The sequence below is a fragment of the Drosophila miranda genome, chromosome XL (genome assembly GCF_003369915.1).
Source record: "Drosophila miranda strain MSH22 chromosome XL, D.miranda_PacBio2.1, whole genome shotgun sequence".
In the NCBI taxonomy this organism is placed as follows: domain Eukaryota; kingdom Metazoa; phylum Arthropoda; class Insecta; order Diptera; family Drosophilidae; genus Drosophila; species Drosophila miranda.
In genome coordinates this window covers 8,127,352-8,150,581 of record NC_046673.1, presented here as the reverse complement: position 1 = coordinate 8,150,581, position 23,230 = coordinate 8,127,352, and the positions used below count along the sequence as shown (strand labels likewise).

General features: G+C 41.4%; 6 protein-coding genes across 6 annotated transcripts; all 6 read right to left on the bottom strand.

Annotated features, from left to right (window-relative positions):
- Nucleotides 1–561: 561 nt before the first annotated feature.
- LOC108165138 (E3 ubiquitin-protein ligase KCMF1) lies at nucleotides 562–1,802 on the bottom strand. The gene is made up of 2 exons (XM_017301203.2): nucleotides 1,698–1,802; nucleotides 562–1,641 (listed from the first exon to the last, which is right to left on the bottom strand). Exon 2 carries the CDS (start codon nucleotides 1,619–1,621, stop codon nucleotides 1,007–1,009), a length of 615 nt encoding a protein of 204 aa, XP_017156692.2. The 5' UTR covers nucleotides 1,622–1,641; nucleotides 1,698–1,802; the 3' UTR covers nucleotides 562–1,006.
- Nucleotides 1,803–3,883: 2,081 nt separating this feature from the next.
- Nucleotides 3,884–4,925, bottom strand: LOC117189249. The gene is made up of 2 exons (XM_033394416.1): nucleotides 4,671–4,925; nucleotides 3,884–4,611 (listed from the first exon to the last, which is right to left on the bottom strand). Exons 1-2 carry the CDS (start codon nucleotides 4,769–4,771, stop codon nucleotides 3,966–3,968), a joined length of 747 nt encoding a protein of 248 aa, XP_033250307.1. The 5' UTR covers nucleotides 4,772–4,925; the 3' UTR covers nucleotides 3,884–3,965.
- A 2,406-nt stretch (nucleotides 4,926–7,331) lies between these two features.
- On the bottom strand, nucleotides 7,332–8,379 carry LOC117186023 (E3 ubiquitin-protein ligase KCMF1-like). The gene is made up of 2 exons (XM_033386053.1): nucleotides 8,269–8,379; nucleotides 7,332–8,212 (listed from the first exon to the last, which is right to left on the bottom strand). The coding sequence occupies exon 2, from the start codon at nucleotides 8,190–8,192 to the stop codon at nucleotides 7,578–7,580; it is 615 nt and encodes a 204-aa protein (XP_033241944.1). The 5' UTR covers nucleotides 8,193–8,212; nucleotides 8,269–8,379; the 3' UTR covers nucleotides 7,332–7,577.
- Nucleotides 8,380–10,491: 2,112 nt separating this feature from the next.
- Nucleotides 10,492–11,487, bottom strand: LOC117190259. The gene is made up of 2 exons (XM_033395319.1): nucleotides 11,232–11,487; nucleotides 10,492–11,173 (listed from the first exon to the last, which is right to left on the bottom strand). Exons 1-2 carry the CDS (start codon nucleotides 11,330–11,332, stop codon nucleotides 10,528–10,530), a joined length of 747 nt encoding a protein of 248 aa, XP_033251210.1. The 5' UTR covers nucleotides 11,333–11,487; the 3' UTR covers nucleotides 10,492–10,527.
- Nucleotides 11,488–13,866: 2,379 nt separating this feature from the next.
- Nucleotides 13,867–15,080, bottom strand: LOC117186022 (E3 ubiquitin-protein ligase KCMF1-like). Its single transcript, XM_033386052.1, has 2 exons — nucleotides 14,971–15,080; nucleotides 13,867–14,914 (listed from the first exon to the last, which is right to left on the bottom strand). Exon 2 carries the CDS (start codon nucleotides 14,892–14,894, stop codon nucleotides 14,280–14,282), a length of 615 nt encoding a protein of 204 aa, XP_033241943.1. The 5' UTR covers nucleotides 14,895–14,914; nucleotides 14,971–15,080; the 3' UTR covers nucleotides 13,867–14,279.
- A 4,537-nt stretch (nucleotides 15,081–19,617) lies between these two features.
- On the bottom strand, nucleotides 19,618–20,604 carry LOC117189224. The gene is made up of 2 exons (XM_033394328.1): nucleotides 20,353–20,604; nucleotides 19,618–20,294 (listed from the first exon to the last, which is right to left on the bottom strand). The coding sequence occupies exons 1-2, from the start codon at nucleotides 20,451–20,453 to the stop codon at nucleotides 19,649–19,651; spliced, it is 747 nt and encodes a 248-aa protein (XP_033250219.1). The 5' UTR covers nucleotides 20,454–20,604; the 3' UTR covers nucleotides 19,618–19,648.
- Between the last annotated feature and the right edge of the window lie 2,626 nt (nucleotides 20,605–23,230).

The window sequence follows — 23,230 nt, the reverse complement described above, 5'->3', positions numbered from 1 at the left end:
ATATATGTACATATTGTACATATATCTAATAGATGGGCTGCCCAAGCATTATAATTCCAGAGCCAGTTTTTAATTATTTCAACTGCCTACCAATTAAATTAGCATAATATTAATCGAGTATATTTTCAATTCATACGATTCCAGGCATCTGTGTGTGTGTTCTCGTGTCCAGTCGAATGCCCCCTGTGTGGGCATCGTACGCGTATGTGTCTGCATCCACATATATTCGTACTTATGTCTGTATGTAAATATGTGTGTATGTATGTAGAACTGTCCATAAACAACGCATCTCAATGAGTTAGGATGATTCCAAAAGGAAGCGTTTCCGACCTCATAAATAAAAAAAAAAATGATCAACGTTAATAGAAAAGTCGATAAAGCCATGTCTGTCTGTCCATCTGTCCCGATGAGCGCCTAGATCTCAGAGACTATAAGAGCTAGAGCAAACAAATTCTGTTTACAGACTCCTGTGATATCTCACCGTTTTAAGTATATTTCAAAATTTGTTGGGTTAGGTGTCGCAGTGCTCCGATACATTGGCTTAAAATAAAAATAAATATCTCAAAAGAACGTTTTTTATAATTCTTTAGGACTTTTTTACTACTACTAACGCAAGCTCTCATGTGAAGTACAAAGCATCTGTGGCACAGTGTAATAATTGTCATGTGATACAATTTTTTAAGGAATGTCTGAAACAAGAATTTTGTGAGTTCTTTTGGGGCAGTGTATCTCCTGGTATGTGTTTGTGTATGTGTATGTGTATGTGTATGTGTGTAGCAGCAAAAATGTCCAAGAAAATGCATTTAAATAGAACGAAAACTTTCCAGCACAGTTTCGGCGTTCATTTGTATGCATATGTAGTGTTCGTGTATCTGTATTAATGTGTGCGTGGAGACAGTGGATCCGTATACATATGCATAGTATGTGTGTAGGTGGTGTGCGTTGATCTCTGTAGGTATATGTGCAATCCTCCACATCTTCAGCGGAACAGATTTGCTTAGGCAGCTTAGTCCGCCTCCTCGCTGCTAGTATCGGGGGGCAAGGGATTGGATGGCCTCATGCGAGCGATACGGACGTGCAGACGACGTTGTGACAGTCTGAAGCGCGCACCCTCTCCTAAAGAGTGACGGGAGAGGCGATCGGCAATGTCGGATATTCCCGACTCCTCCTCTGCACTGGCAACGGCAGCGCGAATGCTCGACGGTTCGCGATGCTGACGGCGAAAGTGCTGCGAAATGTTGAGCAAGCGGCCGGGTGGGGCCATGGGCACGGCCACGCACAGTGGACAGATGGCGTCGCTGCGGTCGTCGTTGTGCTGGGCAACCACATGCTTCACAAGTTCGAAGTACGAATGGCCCATGGAGCCGCAAATGGGGCAAGTGAAGCTATCGGCGTTCAGATAGGGAATTGGCTCCCCGGCAAAGTACAGCTTCTTAGCATCCTCGTCCAGCAGGCACTGCATTGGATGCTCCGACTTGTGCGGCCCATTCACCACCTTGGCGTCATAGCAGCTCTGACACAAATCAAAGTCGGCGCACTGCAAGCACTTGAAGCGGCAGCCAGTTATTCCGTTGCCCCAAAGGTCGCAGCCGTCACAAGTTGCGCCCGTGTGAGGCTCCATTATGATTCCAGTTGCTTAACCTTGTGGAGAGATGATGAGTCGACAAAAAGAATTACAATTTCTCCAAAGGACTTACCTTTTTTCGAGCTCGGATGTTGAAACTTGCAAATTTTACCAGAGAGAAATACGTGGATGACGTTTCCAGGCGTCGATAATAATTGAGAGCAACTCTGTTCCGATTCAAAATAAATCGAAAAGAGTTGCCAGACTGTTCAAAAGAAGGCGTTAAGCTATAATTTAATTGTAATTAAATTCAAAGCTGATTTTGCAGTATTTCAAGCTTTACAATAAAAAACATAAATTTCTTCTTAGGAAAAGACTGTTTTTAATGGTAGGTTTCAAAACGCTTGTTCTTGATCATTTTTACGATTTCTCTGATTAATTTTTTTTTTTTTTGATTCGAGTTCGTGAATTAACGCTTATATATAAAACAATACAAATCTAATATTTTGTACTTTCCCTGAGGTTTTCAAGTAAAAATATTGATCAAAACTGCCCCAAAATTTAAAAAAATTGACATTTGAAAGCTTAATAAAGACGTTAAGCTTGAGCTTTGATGACAGATTGGCAGCTGTATTTATTATTTTTTCAGAATGGAAAAGTTCTTCAAAACTACATATAAGCATAAATGTAGCATACTAATGTTTTATGAAAAAACGATACATTACCTTTAAAAAATAACAATAAAAAAATAATCATTTAAATTCAAATTATAAGTCATTAAACATTTTTAGCCCAAATACTCCACTGGAATCACTATCAAAAAACTCAGCGTTTAATAAAATTAGCTCGTGCTGGAACGCTCATGTATCGATCGCTCCAAGTGCCCAACAAGTGCAACGGATCACTTATAATCTCATCTCGGGCCTTGGAAAAATGGCTAGCAGACTGGGGCATGCATGTGAATGAGCAAAAGTGCAAACAGACAAACTTGCCCACCGGTGTCTCTCAACAACATCAGCATTCCAACCGAAGTAGCGTACCTTGGTGTACATTTGCATAGACGGCTCACTTGGTGTAAACACATGGAAGCAAAGAGAAATCTACTGAAACTTAAAGCTAGAATTCCACATTGTCCTCGCCACTAAAACTGGAGTACAAAGTACTTTTGTACGGTACAGTTTTCAAACCAATTTTGACATATGTATGGCTCCGAACTAGGGGGAAAGCCTGGCTGAATCAAAGATAATGAGAACTAGCACTGGGCATCATAGTACATACGGAGTGCAAATCTTCAAAGGGACTTAAATGTCGAATTTATTAAGGATGAAATCGCCAAGGCGAAAGGAAAGTATCTGGTCAAGTTTCAGAGCCATCCTAATAGACTTGCGCCGAGTCAATTGAGCCATGTCTGTCTGTCTGTCTGTCCGTCTGTCCTTTCGTCCGTCTGTCCGTCCCTATGAGCGCCTACTGCTCTGAGAGTATAAGAGCTAGAGCAGCGACATTTTGTATGGAGACTTCTGTGATATGTCACTGTTACAAGTGTATTTCAAAACTATTTCGCCAGGCCCCCTTCCGTCCCCACAATCCACAATTTTGAAGATACGAGAAAACCATAAACGCAGAATCGTAGGGAATGACAATCTCTTCTAGACTGCAGAATCTGAACTAGATCGTATCATTTTTATAGCCAGAATAAAGAAAACAGTTTCATTCGATCTCGCTCTGTCTCTCTCAAACACACACGTTTCATGGTCGGCTTTGCTATTGCCTAAGAATAAGAAAACCAAGAAACAGAAACAGACGAAGACAGAAAGAGAGACTGAATCGGAATTTGACAGCAGCCAGAAAGGAGAGCTATTATAGTTTCGGGGCCAAAGTTTACATACTCGTACCATTCCCTTGTATGATATGCATGAAATGTCTGGTCGATTTGTATAGCTGATTTACTGATCATAAAATATTGTGTGAATCACAATCGTCTGCTCGTACACCAATTGAAAGCGAAACTGCAAACGCATTCAAAAGCTCCGAAAAAAGCAAAAACTCTTCACCGGTGCATGTGCACACATTGCTGAAAAGCTTAAAGCTTAAAAAGCTCGCCCAGAGCGGCTCGTCTTTGCTTGATCGATCAAGCATGTTGTTTTTTCCTATCAGAAAGCTGAGTGCTGATATCTACCATAGAATTTTAGCTTCGGGACTATGGCAGCTATCTATGTACAAGATTTTCGCCATGTTTTTGTGGCTTATGCACAGACATGTACATAATTACACAAATGGGAACTTTTGAGCTGATTATCTAAAAAAACAACAAACTCGATATAAACACCTCATCCATACTGGAGCGTTTATTTAAGGCAACGATTAATCATTAAAATAAGATATAATTGAATTAACGTGTAACTTAGAAAAAATTTTGTTCTGCGAAGTAAGGCGGGGTGATGGGATATAAGATGTCCCATTCATCAAAGAAAATTTGGTAGTGGTAATTATCATGCCTATAATCGCGTTTCCGCTTCACGGCAGCTAGGATCCAGTTGAGACACCCTTTCATGTTGCCCCTTAGACGCCAAAGACAGGTGTGGATCGTATCCTGCTTGGCCTCTAGCCCCAGGGCTCGCTTTTCACTGTCTATTATAGCAAAATTGTAGCCGAATTTTACACCGATCGGGAAGCCGCGCACCGGCACACCCAAGGCGCAGATTAGCTGCATCGCTGGCCCATTAGCCGCGAGCATTTCCTCGCTGGCGAGAACCCGCACATTGACACCCCGATTATGTGCACCCAACATGCGGTCAAGGTACTGGACATTGGCGGTGGACAGCAGCACCACGTCCAGGCATATTTTTGCCTGGTCAATCAATTCACCCACACGTTTCAACCGGCAGTCATCGCACACGACCGTGCGGCCATTGTGCCAACCATTAAATAAGACCACGTGACCGGTATCCGGCATTCCATAGATACTCTGCCACACATGGAGATCGATCTTGTAGAGGTAGCGACGCAGACTCCTCCTGGGCGAGGAGGCAGTCCAGTGGTACATAAACCTGTGGAGGATGCCGTATGTCATTTGAAAGTATTTTCTTTATCTCTATTCCGAACTCACCAAATACGGAAAAAGGCGAACAATTTTGAAAGCAGGTTTACCAGGGCACTATAGCATGATCCCATCAGGCTGCAGACGCTTATAATAATTTCGGGCATCATGTCAGTAGCCCAAGAGGATCTTCATTCATCTACTGATTAACTTGCCAAAACAGAAATAGGCAAGACAAATTTCAAGCCAAGGAAAACAATCGAATATTTGGGAGCAAGTTTCCTACGAAGTTGAAATATTGTACTAGAATGGAATATGTACATAACATATACGACTATGGGCTCATGACTGAATCAATGTGACGTTTTCTTACTGCTCGCTCCTTCGCATAACGAAACTGGGAGATGCTCTAACAAAGGAAACATCTAAATATAATGTCAGAAAAATAAATATATACGCATTGATTGACGGCAGCCCTACTACCATCTTAAGCCGTCGAGTGAATAAAAGATTGAATATTAAACGTCCTTAATCGAGCCAAGCTAAATACAAATTCAGCATTTTACCTACGAAAATATGCACCAGTTTATTTATTTCATCGTTAAGAGCAGCAGCTGCAGAAAGTGTGGTGAATCCGGGGCCATCCAAACCGTGGAGCATTTCATCTGAAACTGTCCGGCTCTCTCACGGGAATGGATAAAATACCTCAGCACGACTTTCAAAACTTATATAGACACACTCTCGACGGTGTTATACCCCAGCCGCATCTTCCTTTTCAATTAACAAGCGGCGATCGCTTCTGGACCCACGACCATTACGAGTATACAGAGCATTTCCGTTCACCAATCCCATTTAATAAATATTCGGACATTAACGAAAACTCATCGACATCAATTCTGGCCAAGACCCCTAGAGCCCAACACCCGCTCACCCCCTCTGCGCATCCTCCAACGTTCCACCAACGTCCCACGAATTTGCGCAGCGCTAATGACAAAAACAATAAATTTTCAGTCAACACAGATACATACTTGCGCACATACCCATATGGGCAGATAGCTTGACCTTTCCCGTAGCACTCCTCCTGGCCATTGGTATGGTTGATATCCTTCGATCTTTGCATTTTGGTATAAAACATACTCGTATATCGGACAGTATTTAACGACGCTTTGATGTACATATACAATACATACATGTCCGTCAATCGTTTTCTATGAATCGAGTTTTATTCATTATTATTTTATTCGTATCATTATTATGGCCAGGATGAAGAAAACAGTTTCATTCGTACTCGCTCTCTCTCTCTCTTACAAGCAAGTTTCATGGCGGCTTTGCCGATTGCCAAAAGGGAGTGTCTAGATCTCAGAGACTATAAGAGCTAGGGCAACCAAATTTGGTATCTACACTCCTGTGATATTGAACCTGCACAAGTGTTTTTCAAAATTTCGCCCCACCCCTTTACGGCCCCACAAAAAAGGAAAATCTGTGGCATCCACAATTTTGAAGATACGGGAAAATTAAAAACCCCCAATCATAGAGAATGACCATAACTACCAGATTGCCGAATCTGGATTGATTCGATCTGAATCGGATCATTTTTATAGCCAAACGGAACAAACCAATTTGCAGTGGCAACGCAGCACCGGACGACATGTTCAAACACGTCTCTCCCGCACGAACTCTTTGTCACTCAATGTAGCCATACTGACTATGTATCGGGTATAAATGTAGAGTTGCGGTCGCAGCAGCAACTCACAACGTTCCCCTTCGTTCTACTTGTATTTAGTCTGTAAGAGAGATGATTCGAAATGCTTTCTTTGTATTCCAGAGTGCACTGCTCTTTAAGTGTATTGAAATACTACCAGAAGTTAATTTGAAATGTTTGCAGCTAAATATCAAACAAGAATGGATGAGGATAATCTCATCCCATCTAATTGACTAAATCTATGATATACACATAATTCGCCAACCGATCGATCGGATATCGGATGTAGATAAGTATATATGTACATATTGTACATATATCTAATAGATGGGCTGCCCAAGCATTATAATTCCAGAGCCTGTTTTTAATTATTTCAACTGCCTACCAATTAAATTAGCATAATATTAATCGAGTATATTTGCAATTCATACGATTCCAGGCATCTGTGTGTGTGTTCTCGTGTCCAGTCGAATGCCCCCTGTGTGGGCATCGTACGCGTATGTGTCTGCATCCACATATATTCGTACGTATGTCTGTATGTATATATGTGTGTATGTATGTAGAACTGTCCATAAACAACGCATCTCAATGAGTTAGGATGATTCCAAAAGGAAGCGTTTCCGACCCCATAAATAAAAAAAATTATGATCAACGTTAATAGAAAAGTCGATAAAGCCATGTCTGTCTGTCCATCTGTCCCGATGAGCGCCTAGATCTCAGAGACTATAAGAGCTAGAGCAAACAAATTCTGTTTACAGACTCCTGTGATATCTCACCGTTTTAAGTATATTTCAAAATTTGTTGGGTTAGGTGTCGCAGTGCTCCGATACATTGGCTTAAAATAAAAATAAATATCTCAAAAGAACGTTTTTTATAATTCTTTAGGACTTTTTTACTACTACTAACGCAAGCTCTCATGTGAAGTACAAAGCATCTGTGGCACAGTGTAATAATTGTCATGTGATACAATTTTTTAAGGAATGTCTGAAACAAGAATTTTGTGAGTTCTTTTGGGGCAGTGTATCTCCTGGTATGTGTTTGTGTATGTGTATGTGTTTTTTTTTTTTTGTTTTTTTTTTTTTTCCAGCTTTTCAGCACAGTTGCGGCGTTCATTTGTATGCATATGTAGTGTTCGTGTATCTGTATTAATGTGTGCGTGGAGACAGTGGATCCGTATACATATGCATAGTATGTGTGTAGGTGGTGTGCGTTGATCTCTGTAGGTATATGTGCAATCCTCCACATCTTCAGCGGAACAGATTTGCTTAGGCAGCTTAGTCCGCCTCCTCGCTGCTAGTATCGGGGGGCAAGGGATTGGATGGCCCCATGCGAGCGATACGGACGTGCAGACGACGTTGTGACAGTCTGAAGCGCGCACCCTCTCCTAAAGAGTGACGGGAGAGGCGATCGGCAATGTCGGATATTCCCGACTCGTCCTCTGCACTGGCAACGGCAGCGCGAATGCTCGACGGTTCGCGATGCTGACGGCGAAAGTGCTGCGAAATGTTGAGCAAGCGGCCGGGTGGGGCCATGGGCACGGCCACGCACAGTGGACAGATGGCGTCGCTGCGGTCGTCGTTGTGCTGGGCAACCACATGCTTCACAAGTTCGAAGTACGAATGGCCCATGGAGCCGCAAATGGGGCAAGTGAAGCTATCGGCGTTCAGATAGGGAATTGGCTCCCCGGCAAAGTACAGCTTCTTAGCATCCTCGTCCAGCAGGCACTGCATTGGATGCTCCGACTTGTGCGGCCCATTCACCACCTTGGCGTCATAGCAGCTCTGACACAAATCAAAGTCGGCGCACTGCAAGCACTTGAAGCGGCAGCCAGTTATTCCGTTGCCCCAAAGGTCGCAGCCGTCACAAGTTGCGCCCGTGTGAGGCTCCATTATGATTCCAGTTGGTTAACCTTGTGGAGAGATGATGAGTCGACAAAAACAATTACAATTTCTCCAAAGGACTTACTTTTTTTCGAGCTCGGATGTTGAAACTTGCAAATTTTACCAGAGAGAAATACGTGGATGACGTTTCCAGGCGTCGATAATAATTGAGAGCAACTCTGTTCCGATTCAAAATAAATCGAAAAGAGTTGCCAGACTGTTCAAAAGAAGGCGTTAAGCTATAATTTAATTGTAATTAAATTCAAAGCTGATTTTGCAGTATTTCAAGCTTTACAATAAAAAACATAAATTTCTTCTTAGGAAAAGACTGTTTTTAATGGTAGGTTTCAAAACGCTTGTTCTTGATCATTTTTACGATTTCTCTGATTAATTTTTTATTTTTTTTGATACGAGTTCGTGAACTAACGCTTATATATAAAACAATACAAATCTAATATTTTGTACTTTCCCTGAGGTTTTCAAGTAAAAATATTGATCAAAACTGCCCCAAAATTTAAAAAAATTTACATTTGAAAGCTTAATAAAGACGTTAAGCTTGAGCTTTGATGACAGATTGGCAGCTGTATTTATTATCTTTTCAGAATGGAAAAGTTCTTCAAAACTACATATGTGCATAAATGTAGCATACTAATGTTTTATGAAAAAACGATACATTACCTTTAAGAAATAACAATAAAAAAAATAATCATTTAAATTCAAATTATAAGTCATTAAACATTTTTAGCCCAAATACTCCACTGGAATCACTATCAAAAAACTCAGCGTTCAATAAAATTAGCTCGTGCTGGAACGCTCATGTATCGATCGCTCCAAGTGCCCAACAAGTTCAACGGATCACTTATAATCTCATCTCGGGCCTTGGAAAAATGGCTAGCAGACTGGGGCATGCATGTGAATGAGCAAAAGTGCAAACAGACAAACTTGCCCACCGGTGTCTCTCAACAACATCAGCATTCCAACCGAAGTAGCGTACCTTGGTGTACATTTGCATAGACGGCTCACTTGGTGTAAACACATGGAAGCAAAGAGAAATCTACTGAAACTTAAAGCTAGAATTCCACATTGTCCTCGCCACTAAAACTGGAGTACAAAGTACTTTTGTACGGTACAGTTTTCAAACCAATTTTGACATATGTATGGCTCCGAACTAGGGGGAAAGCCTGGCTGAATCAAAGATAATGAGAACTAGCACTGGGCATCATAGTACATACGGAGTGCAAATCTTCAAAGGGACTTAAATGTCGAATTTATTAAGGATGAAATCGCCAAGGCGAAAGGAAAGTATCTGGTCAAGTTTCAGAGCCATCCTAATAGACTTGCGCCGAGTCAATTGAGCCATGTCTGTCTGTCTGTCTGTCCGTCTGTCCGTCTGTCCTTTCGTCCGTCTGTCCGTCCCTATGAGCGCCTACTGCTCTGAGAGTATAAGAGCTAGAGCAGCGACATTTTGTATGGAGACTTCTGTGATATGTCACTGTTACAAGTGTATTTCAAAACTATTTCGCCAGGCCCCCTTCCGTCCCCACAATCCACAATTTTGAAGATACGAGAAAACCATAAACGCAGAATCGTAGGGAATGACAATCTCTTCTAGACTGCAGAATCTGAACTAGATCGTATCATTTTTATAGCCAGAATAAAGAAAACAGTTTCATTCGATCTCGCTCTGTCTCTCTCTAACACACACGTTTCATGGTCGGCTTTGCTATTGCCTAAGAATAACAAAACCAAGAAACAGAAACAGACGAAGACAGAAAGAGAGACTGAATCGGAATTTGACAGCAGCCAGAAAGGAGAGCTATTATAGTTTCGGGGCCAAAGTTTACATACTCGTACCATTCACTTGTATGATATGCATGAAATGTCTGGTCGATTTGTATAGCTGATTTACTGATCATAAAATATTGTGTGAATCACAATCGTCTGCTCGTACACCAATTGAAAGCGAAACTGCAAACGCATTCAAAAGCTCCGAAAAAAGCAAAAACTCTTCACCGGTGCATGTGCACACATTGCTGAAAAGCTTAAAGCTTAAAAAGCTCGCCCAGAGCGGCTCGTCTTTGCTTGATCGATCAAGCATGTTGTTTTTTCCTATCAGAAAGCTGAGTGCTGATATCTACCATAGAATTCTAGCTTCGGGACTATGGAAACTATCTATGTACAAGATTTTCGCCAAGTTTTTGTGGCTTATGCACAGACATGTACATAATTACACAAATGGGAACTTTTGAGCTGATTATCTAAAAAAACAACAAAACTTTTATTTACGTTTATTTAAGGCAACGAATAATCATTAAAATAAGATATAATTGAATTAACGTGTAACTTAGAAAAAATTTTGTTCTGCGAAGTAAGGCGGGGTGATGGGATATAAGATGTCCCATTCATCAAAGAAAATTTGGTAGTGGTAATTATCATGCCTATAATCGCGTTTCCGCTTCACGGCAGCTAGGATCCAGTTGAGACACCCTTTCATGTTGCCCCTTAGACGCCAAAGACAGGTGTGGATCGTATCCTGCTTGGCCTCTAACCCCAGGGCTCGCCTTTCACTGTCTATTATAGCAAAATTGTAGCCGAATTTAACACCGATCGGGAAGCCGCGCACCGGCACACCCAAGGCGCAGATTAGCTGCATCGCTGGCCCATTAGCCGCGAGCATTTCCTCGCTGGCGAGAACCCGCACATTGACACCCCGATTATGTGCACCCAACATGCGGTCAAGGTACTGGACATTGGCGGTGGACAGCAGCACCACGTCCAGGCATATTTTTGCCTGGTCAATCAATTCACCCACACGTTTCAACCGGCAGTCATCGCACACGACCGTGCGGTCATTGTGCCAACCATTAAATAAGACCACGTGACCGGTATCCGGCTTTCCGTAGATTTTCTGCCACACATAGAGATCGATCTTGTAGAGGTAGCGACGCAGACTCCTCCTGGGCGAGGAGGCAGTCCAGTGGTACATAAACCTGTGGAGGATGCCGTATGTCATTTGAAAGTATTTTCCTTATCTACTTCCGAACTCACCAAATACGGAAAAAGGCGAACAATTTTGAAAGCAGGTTTACCAGGGCACTATAGCATGATCCCATCAGGCTGCAGACGCTTATAATAATTTCGGGCATCATGTCAGTAGCCCAAGAGGATCTTCATTCATCTACTGATTAACTTGCCAAAACAGAAATAGGCAAGACAAATTTCAAGCCAAGGAAAACAATCGAATATTTGGGAGCAAGTCTCCTACGAAGTTGAAATATTGTACTAGAATGGAATATGTACATAACATATACGACTATAGGCTCATGACTGAATCAATGTAACGTTTTTTACTGCTCGCTCCTTCGCATAACGAAACTGGGAGATGCTCTAACAAAGGAAACATCTAAATATAAAGTCAGAAAAATAAATATAAACGCATTGATTGACGTCAGCCCTACTACCATCTTAAACCGTTGAGTAACTAAACAAATAAAATGTGCAACGGCTTAGAAAAGTTAAGAATTCAGCATACGAGTATGTACATTTAAACCGTGTTCAAGAAGGTATAAGAAGGTAAGAAGAAAAATTGTTTTTAGATTTGTGTAGAACTAAGATAAATATAAGATTGCATATTAAACGTCCTTTAACGAGCCAAGCTAAATACAAATTCAGCATTTTACCTACGAAAATATGCACCAGTTTATTTATTTCATCGTTGAGAGCAGCAGCTGCAGAAAGTGTGGTGAATCCGGGGCCATCCAAACCGTGGAGCATTTCATCTGAAACTGTCCGGCTCTCTCACGGGAATGGATAAAATACCTCAGCACGACTTTCAAAACTTATATAGACACACTCTCGACGGTGTTATACCCCATCCGCATCTTCCTTTTCAATTAACAAGCGGCGATCGCTTCTGGACCCACGACCATTACGAGTATACAGAGCATTTCCGTTCACCAATCCCATTTAATAAATATTCGGACATTAACGAAAACTCATCGACATCAATTCTGGCCAAGACCCCTAGAGCCCAACACCCGCTCACCCCCTCTGCGCATCCTCCAACGTTCCACCAACGTCCCACGAATTTGCGCAGCGCTAATGACAAAAACAATAAATTTTCAGTCAACACAGATACATACTTGCGCACATACCCATATGGGCAGATAGCTTGACCTTTCCCGTAGCACTCCTCCTGGCCATTGGTATGGTTGATATCCTTCGATCTTTGCATTTTGGTATAAAACATACTCGTATATCGGACAGTATTTAACGACGCTTTGATGTACATATACAATACATACATGTCCGTCAATCGTTTTCTATGAATCGAGTTTTATTCATTATTATTTTATTCGTATCATTATTATGGCCAGGATGAAGAAAACAGTTTCATTCGTACTCGCTCTCTCTCTCTCTTACAAGCAAGTTTCATGGCGGCTTTGCCGATTGCCAAAAGGGAGTGTCTAGATCTCAGAGACTATAAGAGCTAGGGCAACCAAATTTGGTATCTACACTCCTGTGATATTGAACCTGCACAAGTGTTTTTCAAAATTTCGCCCCACCTCTTTACGGCCCCACAAAAAAGGAAAATCTGTGGCATCCACAATTTTGAAGATACGGGAAAATTAAAAACCCCCAATCATAGAGAATGACCATAACTACCAGATTGCCGAATCTGGATTGATTCGATCTGAATCGGATCATTTTTATAGCCAAACGGAACAAATCAATTTGCAGTGCCAACGCAGCACCGGACGACATGTTCAAACACGTCTCTCCCGCACGAACTCTTTGTCACTCAATGTAGCCATACTGACTATGTATCGGGTATAAATGTAGAGTTGCGGTCGCAGCAGCAACTCACAACGTTCCCCTTCGTTCTACTTGTATTTAGTCTGTAAGAGAGATGATTCGAAATGCTTTCTTTGTATTCCAGAGTGCACTGCTCTTTAAGTGTATTGAAATACTACCAGAAGTTAATTTGAAATGTTTGCAGCTAAATATCAAACAAGAATGGATGAGGATAATCTCATCCCATCTAATTGACTAAATCTATGATATACACATAATTCGCCAACCGATCGATCGGATATCGGATGTAGATAAGTATATATGTACATATTGTACATATATCTAATAGATGGGCTGCCCAAGCATTATAATTCCAGAGCCTGTTTTTAATTATTTCAACTGCCTACCAATTAAATTAGCATAATATTAATCGAGTATATTTTCAATTCATACGATTCCAGGCATCTGTGTGTGTGTTCTCGTGTCCAGTCGAATGCCCCCTGTGTGGGCATCGTACGCGTATGTGTCTGCATCCACATATATTCGTACGTATGTCTGTATGTATATATGTGTGTATGTATGTAGAACTGTCCATAAACAACGCATCTCAATGAGTTAGGATGATTCCAAAAGGAAGCGTTTCCGACCCCATAAATAAAAAAAATTATGATCAACGTTAATAGAAAAGTCGATAAAGCCATGTCTGTCTGTCCATCTGTCCCGATGAGCGCCTAGATCTCAGAGACTATAAGAGCTAGAGCAAACAAATTCTGTTTACAGACTCCTGTGATATCTCACCGTTTTAAGTATATTTCAAAATTTGTTGGGTTAGGTGTCGCAGTGCTCCGATACATTGGCTTAAAATAAAAATAAATATCTCAAAAGAACGTTTTTTATAATTCTTTAGGACTTTTTTACTACTACTAACGCAAGCTCTCATGTGAAGTACAAAGCATCTGTGGCACAGTGTAATAATTGTCATGTGATACAATTTTTTAAGGAATGTCTGAAACAAGAATTTTGTGAGTTCTTTTGGGGCAGTGTATCTCCTGGTATGTGTTTGTGTATGTGTATGTGTTTTTTTTTTTTTTTTTTTTTTTTTTTTTTTTTTCCAGCTTTTGAGCACAGTTTCGGCGTTCATTTGTATGCATATGTAGTGTTCGTGTATCTGTATTAATGTGTGCGTGGAGACAGTGGATCCGTATACATATGCATAGTATGTGTGTAGGTGGTGTGCGTTGATCTCTGTAGGTATATGTGCAATCCTCCACATCTTCAGCGGAACAGATTTGCTTAGGCAGCTTAGTCCGCCTCCTCGCTGCTAGTATCGGGGGGCAAGGGATTGGATGGCCTCATGCGAGCGATACGGACGTGCAGACGACGTTGTGACAGTCTGAAGCGCGCACCCTCTCCTAAAGAGTGACGGGAGAGGCGATCGGCAATGTCGGATATTCCCGACTCCTCCTCTGCACTGGCAACGGCAGCGCGAATGCTCGACGGTTCGCGATGCTGACGGCGAAAGTGCTGCGAAATGTTGAGCAAGCGGCCGGGTGGGGCCATGGGCACGGCCACGCACAGTGGACAGATGGCGTCGCTGCGGTCGTCGTTGTGCTGGGCAACCACATGCTTCACAAGTTCGAAGTACGAATGGCCCATGGAGCCGCAAATGGGGCAAGTGAAGCTATCGGCGTTCAGATAGGGAATTGGCTCCCCGGCAAAGTACAGCTTCTTAGCATCCTCGTCCAGCAGGCACTGCATTGGATGCTCCGACTTGTGCGGCCCATTCACCACCTTGGCGTCATAGCAGCTCTGACACAAATCAAAGTCGGCGCACTGCAAGCACTTGAAGCGGCAGCCAGTTATTCCGTTGCCCCAAAGGTCGCAGCCGTCACAAGTTGCGCCCGTGTGAGGCTCCATTATGATTCCAGTTGGTTAACCTTGTGGAGAGATGATGAGTCGACAAAAACAATTACAATTTCTCCAAAGGACTTACTTTTTTTCGAGCTCGGATGTTGAAACTTGCAAATTTTACCAGAGAGAAATACGTGGATGACGTTTCCAGGCGTCGATAATAATTGAGAGCAACTCTGTTCCGATTCAAAATAAATCGAAAAGAGTTGCCAGACTGTTCAAAAGAAGGCGTTAAGCTATAATTTAATTTTAATTAAATTCAAAGCTGATTTTGCAGTATTTCAAGCTTTACAATAAAAAACATAAATTTCTTCTTAGGAAAAGACTGTTTTTAATGGTAGGTTTCAAAACGCTTGTTCTTGATCATTTTTACGATTTCTCTGAGGTTTTCAAGTAAAAATATTGATCAAAACTGCCCCAAAATTTAAAAAAATTAACATTTGAAAGCTTAATAAAGACGTTAAGCTTGAGCTTTGATGACAGATTGGCAGCTGTATTTATTATCTTTTCAGAATGGAAAAGTTCTTCAAAACTACATATAAGCATAAATGTAGCATACTAATGTTTTATGAAAAAACGATACATTACCTTTAAAAAATAACAATTAAAAAAATAATCATTTAAATTCAAATTATAAGTCATTAAACATTTTTAGCCCAAATACTCCACTGGAATCACTATCAAAAAAATCAGCGTTCATCTGAGTTATTCCCATTCAATAACATTCATGGAATTGAATTTGTTGCAGTCAAAGTTCGTTTTGGCTCCGCATTTTTCTATGTAACCTGCTCTTACATTCCTCCCAGGTCTGATGCTGAGCTTTACTTACACCACCTCTCAGCAATTAATAATGTTGTTTCTGCATTAGGGTGCAATGATCGAATTATTGTCATGGGGGACTTTAACCTCCCATTTCTTTCTTGGCTGCCTTGTAATGACGCTAACCTGTTGTTTCCCAATTGCCATAATGACTTTATCAATGGGCTAACGGATATTTCCCTTGTCCAAATTAATGCCGTTAAAAACATTAGGGACAGACTTCTTGACCTCGTTTTTGTTAACGATGGTTCTCTTGCTACGGTATCTAGAGCAAGCCCAATATCTCTCCCTGAAGATCCTTACCATCCAACTTTGTTGATATCACTGGAGTGTACACAATCTGGAGGTGCTGACAGTTCCATGGCTCCTTGTCACACAAACTTTATCGATTTAGATCTACATCTCTCGCGTGTTGATTGGTCGTTTCTTTATTCATTACCGAACATAGATGCAACTGTTAACTCGTTTTATAGTTCTATTTACTCCGCCCTTAATACGTTTGTTCCAGATATCACTGTACCTGTATCGTCCAAGCCTCCCTGGTTCTCCAAGTATTTGTCATACTTAAAAAATAACAAATCCCGGCTCTATAAAAAGTACCAGAAGTCGGGCTCCACGTTGGCCTTAGCTCTATACTCCTTCGCTCGCTCTCTGTTCCTTGCCGTCAATAGTCAGTGTTATAATCATTACCTTTCACAATGTAGTAGTAACTTTCGTAGTGATCCTAAAAAATTCTATTCTCAAGCTAACAGCATTTTTCTGCCCTTTTTCGAGGAAAGCGTTGTTCTGGAAGGTTTGTCATCTATGGACATATCGTTTTCTGCGGGTCCAGATAAGGTACCAAGTTGCATCTTAAAACACTGTGCCCAGTCCCTTTGAAAACCCTTGACCTTTCTCTTCAACCTCTCCTTGGAACAGTCTTGTCTCCCAGTAATTTGGAATGAGTCCTACATCATTCCGCTTCACAAAAAAGGTTCAAGATCAAACATTGAAAACTATCGTGGTATCGCAAAGCTTTCCGCCATCCCGAAGCTTCTTGAGTTCCTGGTCACCCGGCAACTGCAACATCTTTGTTGCAGCTTGATATCTCCGTCGCAACACGGTTTTTTCAGACATCGTTCAACATCGACTAACCTTCTTGAGTTTTCTAACCTAATCCACCGTGGTTTTCAAATTGGTTTGCAGACGGATGTAGTTTTTACGGACTTCAGCAAGGCATTCGATTCTGTGAACCATGCTCTGCTTATTCAAAAGCTCTCTTTATTAGGGTTCCCAACGAATCTTCTAGATTGGATTTTGTCCTATCTCTCTAACCGTACTCAACGTGTTTTGTTTTCTAACGTGTTGTCAAATACTGTTAATGTTACTTCAGTTGTGCCACAGGGAAGTCATCTGGGCCCGCTTCTGTTTATTTTATTTGTGAACGACCTTCCTCAAGTTATAACATACTCTACTACACTAATGTATGCTGATGATGTCAAAATCTGTCTTTCTTACTCTGATTGGTATTTGCACACACGCCTTCAACTTGATCTAAGTGAACTACTATTGTGGTGTTCAACTAATCTTCTTTTTCTGAACCTTTCCAAATGCAAACTTATGACATTTTACCGTCGCGCTCCTCATTTTATCTCAAATGTTCTAGGAAATCATGTCCTTGAGCGAATTTCGAGTTCAAATGACCTCGGAGTCCTTTTTGATCATAAGATGTGTTTCAACACCCATATAGCTGCAACTGTAAATAAAGCTAAGGGTGTTTTAGCGTTCATCAAGCGTTGGTCCAAGGAGTTTGACGACCCGTACGTTACGAAACAACTGTACATCTCGTTAGTACGTCCTATATTGGAGTATTGTTCTTGTGTGTGGAGCCCGCAGTATAAAGAGCAGCAGGCTGTTAATGAATCCGTGCAAAAGCAATTTTTAATTTTTGCCCTTCGGAACTTTAACTGGGACTCGGGTAGAATCTTGCCACCCTACCGGTCTAGGCTAAATCTTATTGCCCTGCCGTCGTTGCACCATCGCAGAATATGCAATGGCGTATTATTACGAACACGAACATTCGTGCACAAGCTCCTTCTTGGGACTGTTGACTCCCAAACTCTCTTGGGTCAGATTGACTTGGCCGTTCCATCTAGACCTACCCGTACTTTTAGGCCTATCCGTCTACCCATATGTAGGTCTAATTATGCTGATCATGAACCTTTTAGGGTTTTATGCCATAATTATAACTCCCTCTGTCAACCCTATCCCCTGAACTGTCTCTTAAACTAATTGCATGCAATATTTATAATCATTTAAATTTAGCTAACTTTTAACTTATCTTTTTCCGCCTTTAGTCACTAAGTACCATTATTAACTGATAATTTGTTAATTTAATTTAATAAATAAATAATAATAAAATTAGCTCGTGCTGGAACGCTCATGTATCGATCGCTCCAAGTGCCCAACAAGTTCAACGGATCACTTATAATCTCATCTCGGGCCTTGGAAAAATGGCTAGCAGACTGGGGCATGCATGTGAATGAGCAAAAGTGCAAACAGACAATCTTGCCCACCGGTGTCTCTCAACAACATCAGCATTCCAACCGAAGTAGCGTACCTTGGTGTACATTTGCATAGACGGCTCACTTGGTGTAAACACATGGAAGCAAAGAGAAATCTACTGAAACTTAAAGCTAGAATTCCACATTGTCCTCGCCACTAAAACTGGAGTACAAAGTACTTTTGTACGGTACAGTTTTCAAACCAATTTTGACATATGTATGGCTCCGAACTAGGGGGAAAGCCTGGCTGAATCAAAGATAATGAGAACTAGCACTGGGCATCATAGTACATACGGAGTGCAAATCTTCATAAGGACATAAATGTCGAATTTATTAAGGATGAAATCGCCAAGGCGAAAGGAAAGTATCTGGTCAAGTTTCAGAGCCATCCTAATAGACTTGCGCCGAGTCAATTGAGCCATGTCTGTCTGTCCGTCTGTCCGTCTGTCCTTTCGTCCGTCTGTCCGTCCCTATGAGCGCCTACTGCTCTGAGAGTATAAGAGCTAGAGCAGCGACATTTTGTATGGAGACTTCTGTGATATGTCACTGTTACAAGTGTATTTCAAAACTATTTCGCCAGGCCCCCTTCCGTCCCCACAATCCACAATTTTGAAGATACGAGAAAACCATAAGCGCAGAATCGTAGGGAATGACAATCTCTTCTAGACTGCAGAATCTGAACTAGATCGTATCATTTTTATAGCCAGAATAAAGAAAACACTTTCATTCGATCTCGCTCTGTCTCTCTCTAACACACACGTTTCATGGTCGGCTTTGCTATTGCCTAAGAATAACAAAACCAAGAAACAGAAACAGACGAAGACAGAAAGAGAGACTGAATCGGAATTTGACAGCAGCCAGAAAGGAGAGCTATTATAGTTTCGGGGCCAAAGTTTACATACTCGTACCATTCACTTGTATGATATGCATGAAATGTCTGGTCGATTTGTATAGCTGATTTACTGATCATAAAATATTGTGTGAATCACAATCGTCTGCTCGTACACCAATTGAAAGCGAAACTGCAAACGCATTCAAAAGCTCCGAAAAAAGCAAAAACTCTTCACCGGTGCATGTGCACACATTGCTGAAAAGCTTAAAGCTTAAAAAGCTCGCCCAGAGCGGCTCGTCTTTGCTTGATCGATCAAGCATGTTGTTTTTTCCTATCAGAAAGCTGAGTGCTGATATCTACCATAGAATTCTAGCTTCGGGACTATGGAAACTATCTATGTACAAGATTTTCGCCAAGTTTTTGTGGCTTATGCACAGACATGTACATAATTACACAAATGGGAACTTTTGAGCTGATTATCTAAAAAAACAACAAAACTTTTATTTACGTTTATTTAAGGCAACGAATAATCATTAAAATAAGATATAATTGAATTAACGTGTAACTTAGAAAAAATTTTGTTCTGCGAAGTAAGGCGGGGTGATGGGATATAAGATGTCCCATTCATCAAAGAAAATTTGGTAGTGGTAATTATCATGCCTATAATCGCGTTTCCGCTTCACGGCAGCTAGGATCCAGTTGAGACACCCTTTCATGTTGCCCCTTAGACGCCAAAGACAGGTGTGGATCGTATCCTGCTTGGCCTCTAACCCCAGGGCTCGCTTTTCACTGTCTATTATAGCAAAATTGTAGCCGAATTTTACACCGATCGGGAAGCCGCGCACCGGCACACCCAAGGCGCAGATTAGCTGCATCGCTGGCCCATTAGCCGCGAGCATTTCCTCGCTGGCGAGAACGCGCACATTGACACCCCGATTATGTGCACCCAACATGCGGTCAAGGTACTGGACATTGGCGGTGGACAGCAGCACCACGTCCAGGCATATTTTTGCCTGGTCAATCAATTCACCCACACGTTTCAACCGGCAGTCATCGCACACGACCGCGCGGCCATTGTGCCAACCATTAAATAAGACCACGTGACCGGTATCCGGCATTCCATAGATACTCTGCCACACATAGAGATCGATCTTGTAGAGGTAGCGACGCAGACTCCTCCTGGGCGAGGAGGCAGTCCAGTGGTACATAAACCTGTGGAGGATGCCGTATGTCATTTGAAAGTATTTTCCTTATCTACTTCCGAACTCACCAAATACGGAAATAACCGAACAATTTTGAAAGCAGGTTTACCAGGGCACTATAGCATGATCCCATCAGGCTGCAGACGCTTTTAATAATTTCGGGCATCATGTCAGTAGCCCAAGAGGATCTTCATTCATCTACTGATTAACTTGCCAAAACAGAAATAGGCAAGACAAATTTCAAGCCAAGGAAAACAATCGAATATTTGGGAGCAAGTTTCCTACGAAGTTGAAATATTGTACTAGAATGGAATATGTACATAACATATACGACTATGGGCTCATGACTGAATCAATGTAACGTTTTTTTACTGCTCGCTCCTTCGCATAACGAAACTGGGAGATGCTCTAACAAAGGAAACATCTAAATATAATGTCAGAAGAATAAATATAAACGCATTGATTGACGGCAGCCCTACTACCATCTTAAACCGTTGAGTAACTAAACAAATAAAATGTGCAACGGCTTAGAAAAGTTAAGAATTCAGCATACGAGTATGTACATTTAAACCGTGTTCAAGAAGGTATAAGAAGGTAAGAAGAAAAATTGTTTTTAGATTTGTGTAGAACTAAGATAAATATAAGATTGCATATTAAACGTCCTTTAACGAGCCAAGCTAAATACAAATTCAGCATTTTACCTACGAAAATATGCACCAGTTTATTTATTTCATCGTTGAGAGCAGCAGCTGCAGAAAGTGTGGTGAATCCGGGGCCATCCAAACCGTGGAGCATTTCATCTGAAACTGTCCGGCTCTCTCACGGGAATGGATAAAATACCTCAGCACGACTTTCAAAACTTATATAGACACACTCTCGACGGTGTTATACCCCATCCGCATCTTCCTTTTCAATTAACAAGCGACGATCGCTTCTGGACCCACAACCATTACGAGTATACAGAGCATTTCCGTTCACCAATCCCATTTAATAAATATTCGGACATTAACGAAAACTCATCGACATCAATTCTGGCCAAGACCCCTAGAGCCCAACACCCGCTCACCCCCTCTGCGCATCCTCCAACGTTCCACCAACGTCCCACGAATTTGCGCAGCGCTAATGACAAAAACAATAAATTTTCAGTCAACACAGATACATACTTGCGCACATACCCATATGGGCAGATAGCTTGACCTTTCCCGTAGCACTCCTCCTGGCCATTGGTATGGTTGATATCCTTCGATCTTTCCATTTTGGTATGTCGTATTTGTATACCCTCGCAGGCTGGTTATGATTTTGAGCAGATGAATATACCCGTATATCGGACAGTATTAAACGACGCGTTGATGTAGATTAACAATACATACATGTCCGTCAATCATTTTCTATGAATCGAGTTTTATTCACTGTTTTCTGCTAGCAGAATAAAAGAAGAATCGGCTAAGAACGGATCAACATTTCGCATTTGTTGAACAATCGGCCGCAGTATCGTAAGACGGTATTCTAAAGCTGCCGTAGGAGCAAAGGATATACTAGGGTACGTATCGCCCCGGTCCCGAATCAACCCTTATTTTATTTTGTTTGGTATAAAATTAATTTCGGCATTTAAACTGCGGCAAAATGAATTGACAGCAATTTCCACTGGCGGACAGCCGACTTTAGTTTAATTACACTATGCAACAAAAACGACACTGGTTTTTAAAACTGCAACCAAACCGATGGTGGTATGAACAATATTTTCGCTATGGTTCAGGTTTCTTCAATGTTTATTTTTGAAATGTAGGCTTGTTTTTATCTCAAAACTTGAGTATGCTGCAACTAGTTTTAAAGAATTATACCATCCTGAATAGCTAATGAATGCATTTAATTTCTAGTAATGCAGGATACGAGTTCATATTCAGTTTTCAAATGCCCAATTGATTCTCAAAGTTCTTCAAATACCAATCCAGAAATAAAATTAAAAAATTGTTTAAGCCCTTAGCCCAACAAAAATAATTGATTTCGAATGTGTAGAGCATAAAGTTTTGTTGCATAGTACTTTTAATATTATAATTGATATGTATAGCTAGTTTAGTTACGTTTAATTCGATAATTAGTTTTCTGCAAGTACACGAACAGTTCGGTCGTTACATATATAGGTATGTAAGTATTTGCACAGCGTCATGCAGCAGCGCCCCTCTGCCGGGGCTGCATTCGTGACGAGCTTGGGCATTTGATAAAGATGGTGCAGCCATTCGACGGCAAAGTTCTATGGGCCCATAAAAAGTATTTAAATGGTTGAATCACCTTTTGAAACTACTTTTTAAGCAATTTGATTATTTTCTGGGACAAACGAAAATGAAGATATTCCTTGTTGGGTCTTTCATTCCATGGAGAGAGTGACAGACGCTCACACATACTTCACTAATGGCACACAGGAAGCGGGACTCGAGTGATTTGACCAGAACTGCAACTCAATTCCCTCCTCGCACGCCTCCGCTCCACTCCGCTCTTCACTCTCCCGAGCTCAAGGAATGAAAATGCAAAATTGACAAAGCCAAAATGCTTTATACAAGCACATATTGTTTAGACCCATTTGCAATGAAGGAGCATGAGACCGGGCAAGGAGGCAGAAGTCAAGTAGGATGTTCCACAGCCGGAAAGAAATGGAAATGCAGGGAGTGCAAAGGAGATAGAGAGGCAGAAGAGATAGAGAATGATAGAATATGCCATTAAATCTCTTTAGAACTCAATTCTTATTCCCAACGCAATTTATACAACAAAATTTCACACACACAGGCGCTGAAACTCGCATGCAACATAGACACGAGGCACATACATATGCACGTGGACCAACAACGCTGCAAATTCATAGACCAAAAAGGACAGGAAGTAAGAGTAGAAAATATCTCTAAGAGTTTAATATGCACCTTGAATACCCTATAGCCATCAATTGGACCAAAA

Excerpts from the sequence above, each read along its gene's own strand:
- LOC117190259 (XM_033395319.1), bottom strand. The coding sequence starts at position 11,332 with ATGATGCCCGAAATTATTATAAGCGTCTGCAGCCTGATGGGATCATGC. Across the intron at positions 11,174-11,231 it reads TTCGCCTTTTTCCGTATTTG|GTTTATGTACCACTGGACTG; the intron begins GTGAGTTCGGAA and ends CATCCTCCACAG.
- LOC108165138 (XM_017301203.2), bottom strand. The coding sequence starts at position 1,621 with ATGGAGCCTCACACGGGCGCAACTTGTGACGGCTGCGACCTTTGGGGC.
- LOC117186022 (XM_033386052.1), bottom strand. The coding sequence starts at position 14,894 with ATGGAGCCTCACACGGGCGCAACTTGTGACGGCTGCGACCTTTGGGGC.
- LOC117189224 (XM_033394328.1), bottom strand. The coding sequence starts at position 20,453 with ATGATGCCCGAAATTATTAAAAGCGTCTGCAGCCTGATGGGATCATGC. Across the intron at positions 20,295-20,352 it reads TTCGGTTATTTCCGTATTTG|GTTTATGTACCACTGGACTG; the intron begins GTGAGTTCGGAA and ends CATCCTCCACAG.
- LOC117186023 (XM_033386053.1), bottom strand. The coding sequence starts at position 8,192 with ATGGAGCCTCACACGGGCGCAACTTGTGACGGCTGCGACCTTTGGGGC.
- LOC117189249 (XM_033394416.1), bottom strand. The coding sequence starts at position 4,771 with ATGATGCCCGAAATTATTATAAGCGTCTGCAGCCTGATGGGATCATGC. Across the intron at positions 4,612-4,670 it reads TTCGCCTTTTTCCGTATTTG|GTTTATGTACCACTGGACTG; the intron begins GTGAGTTCGGAA and ends CATCCTCCACAG.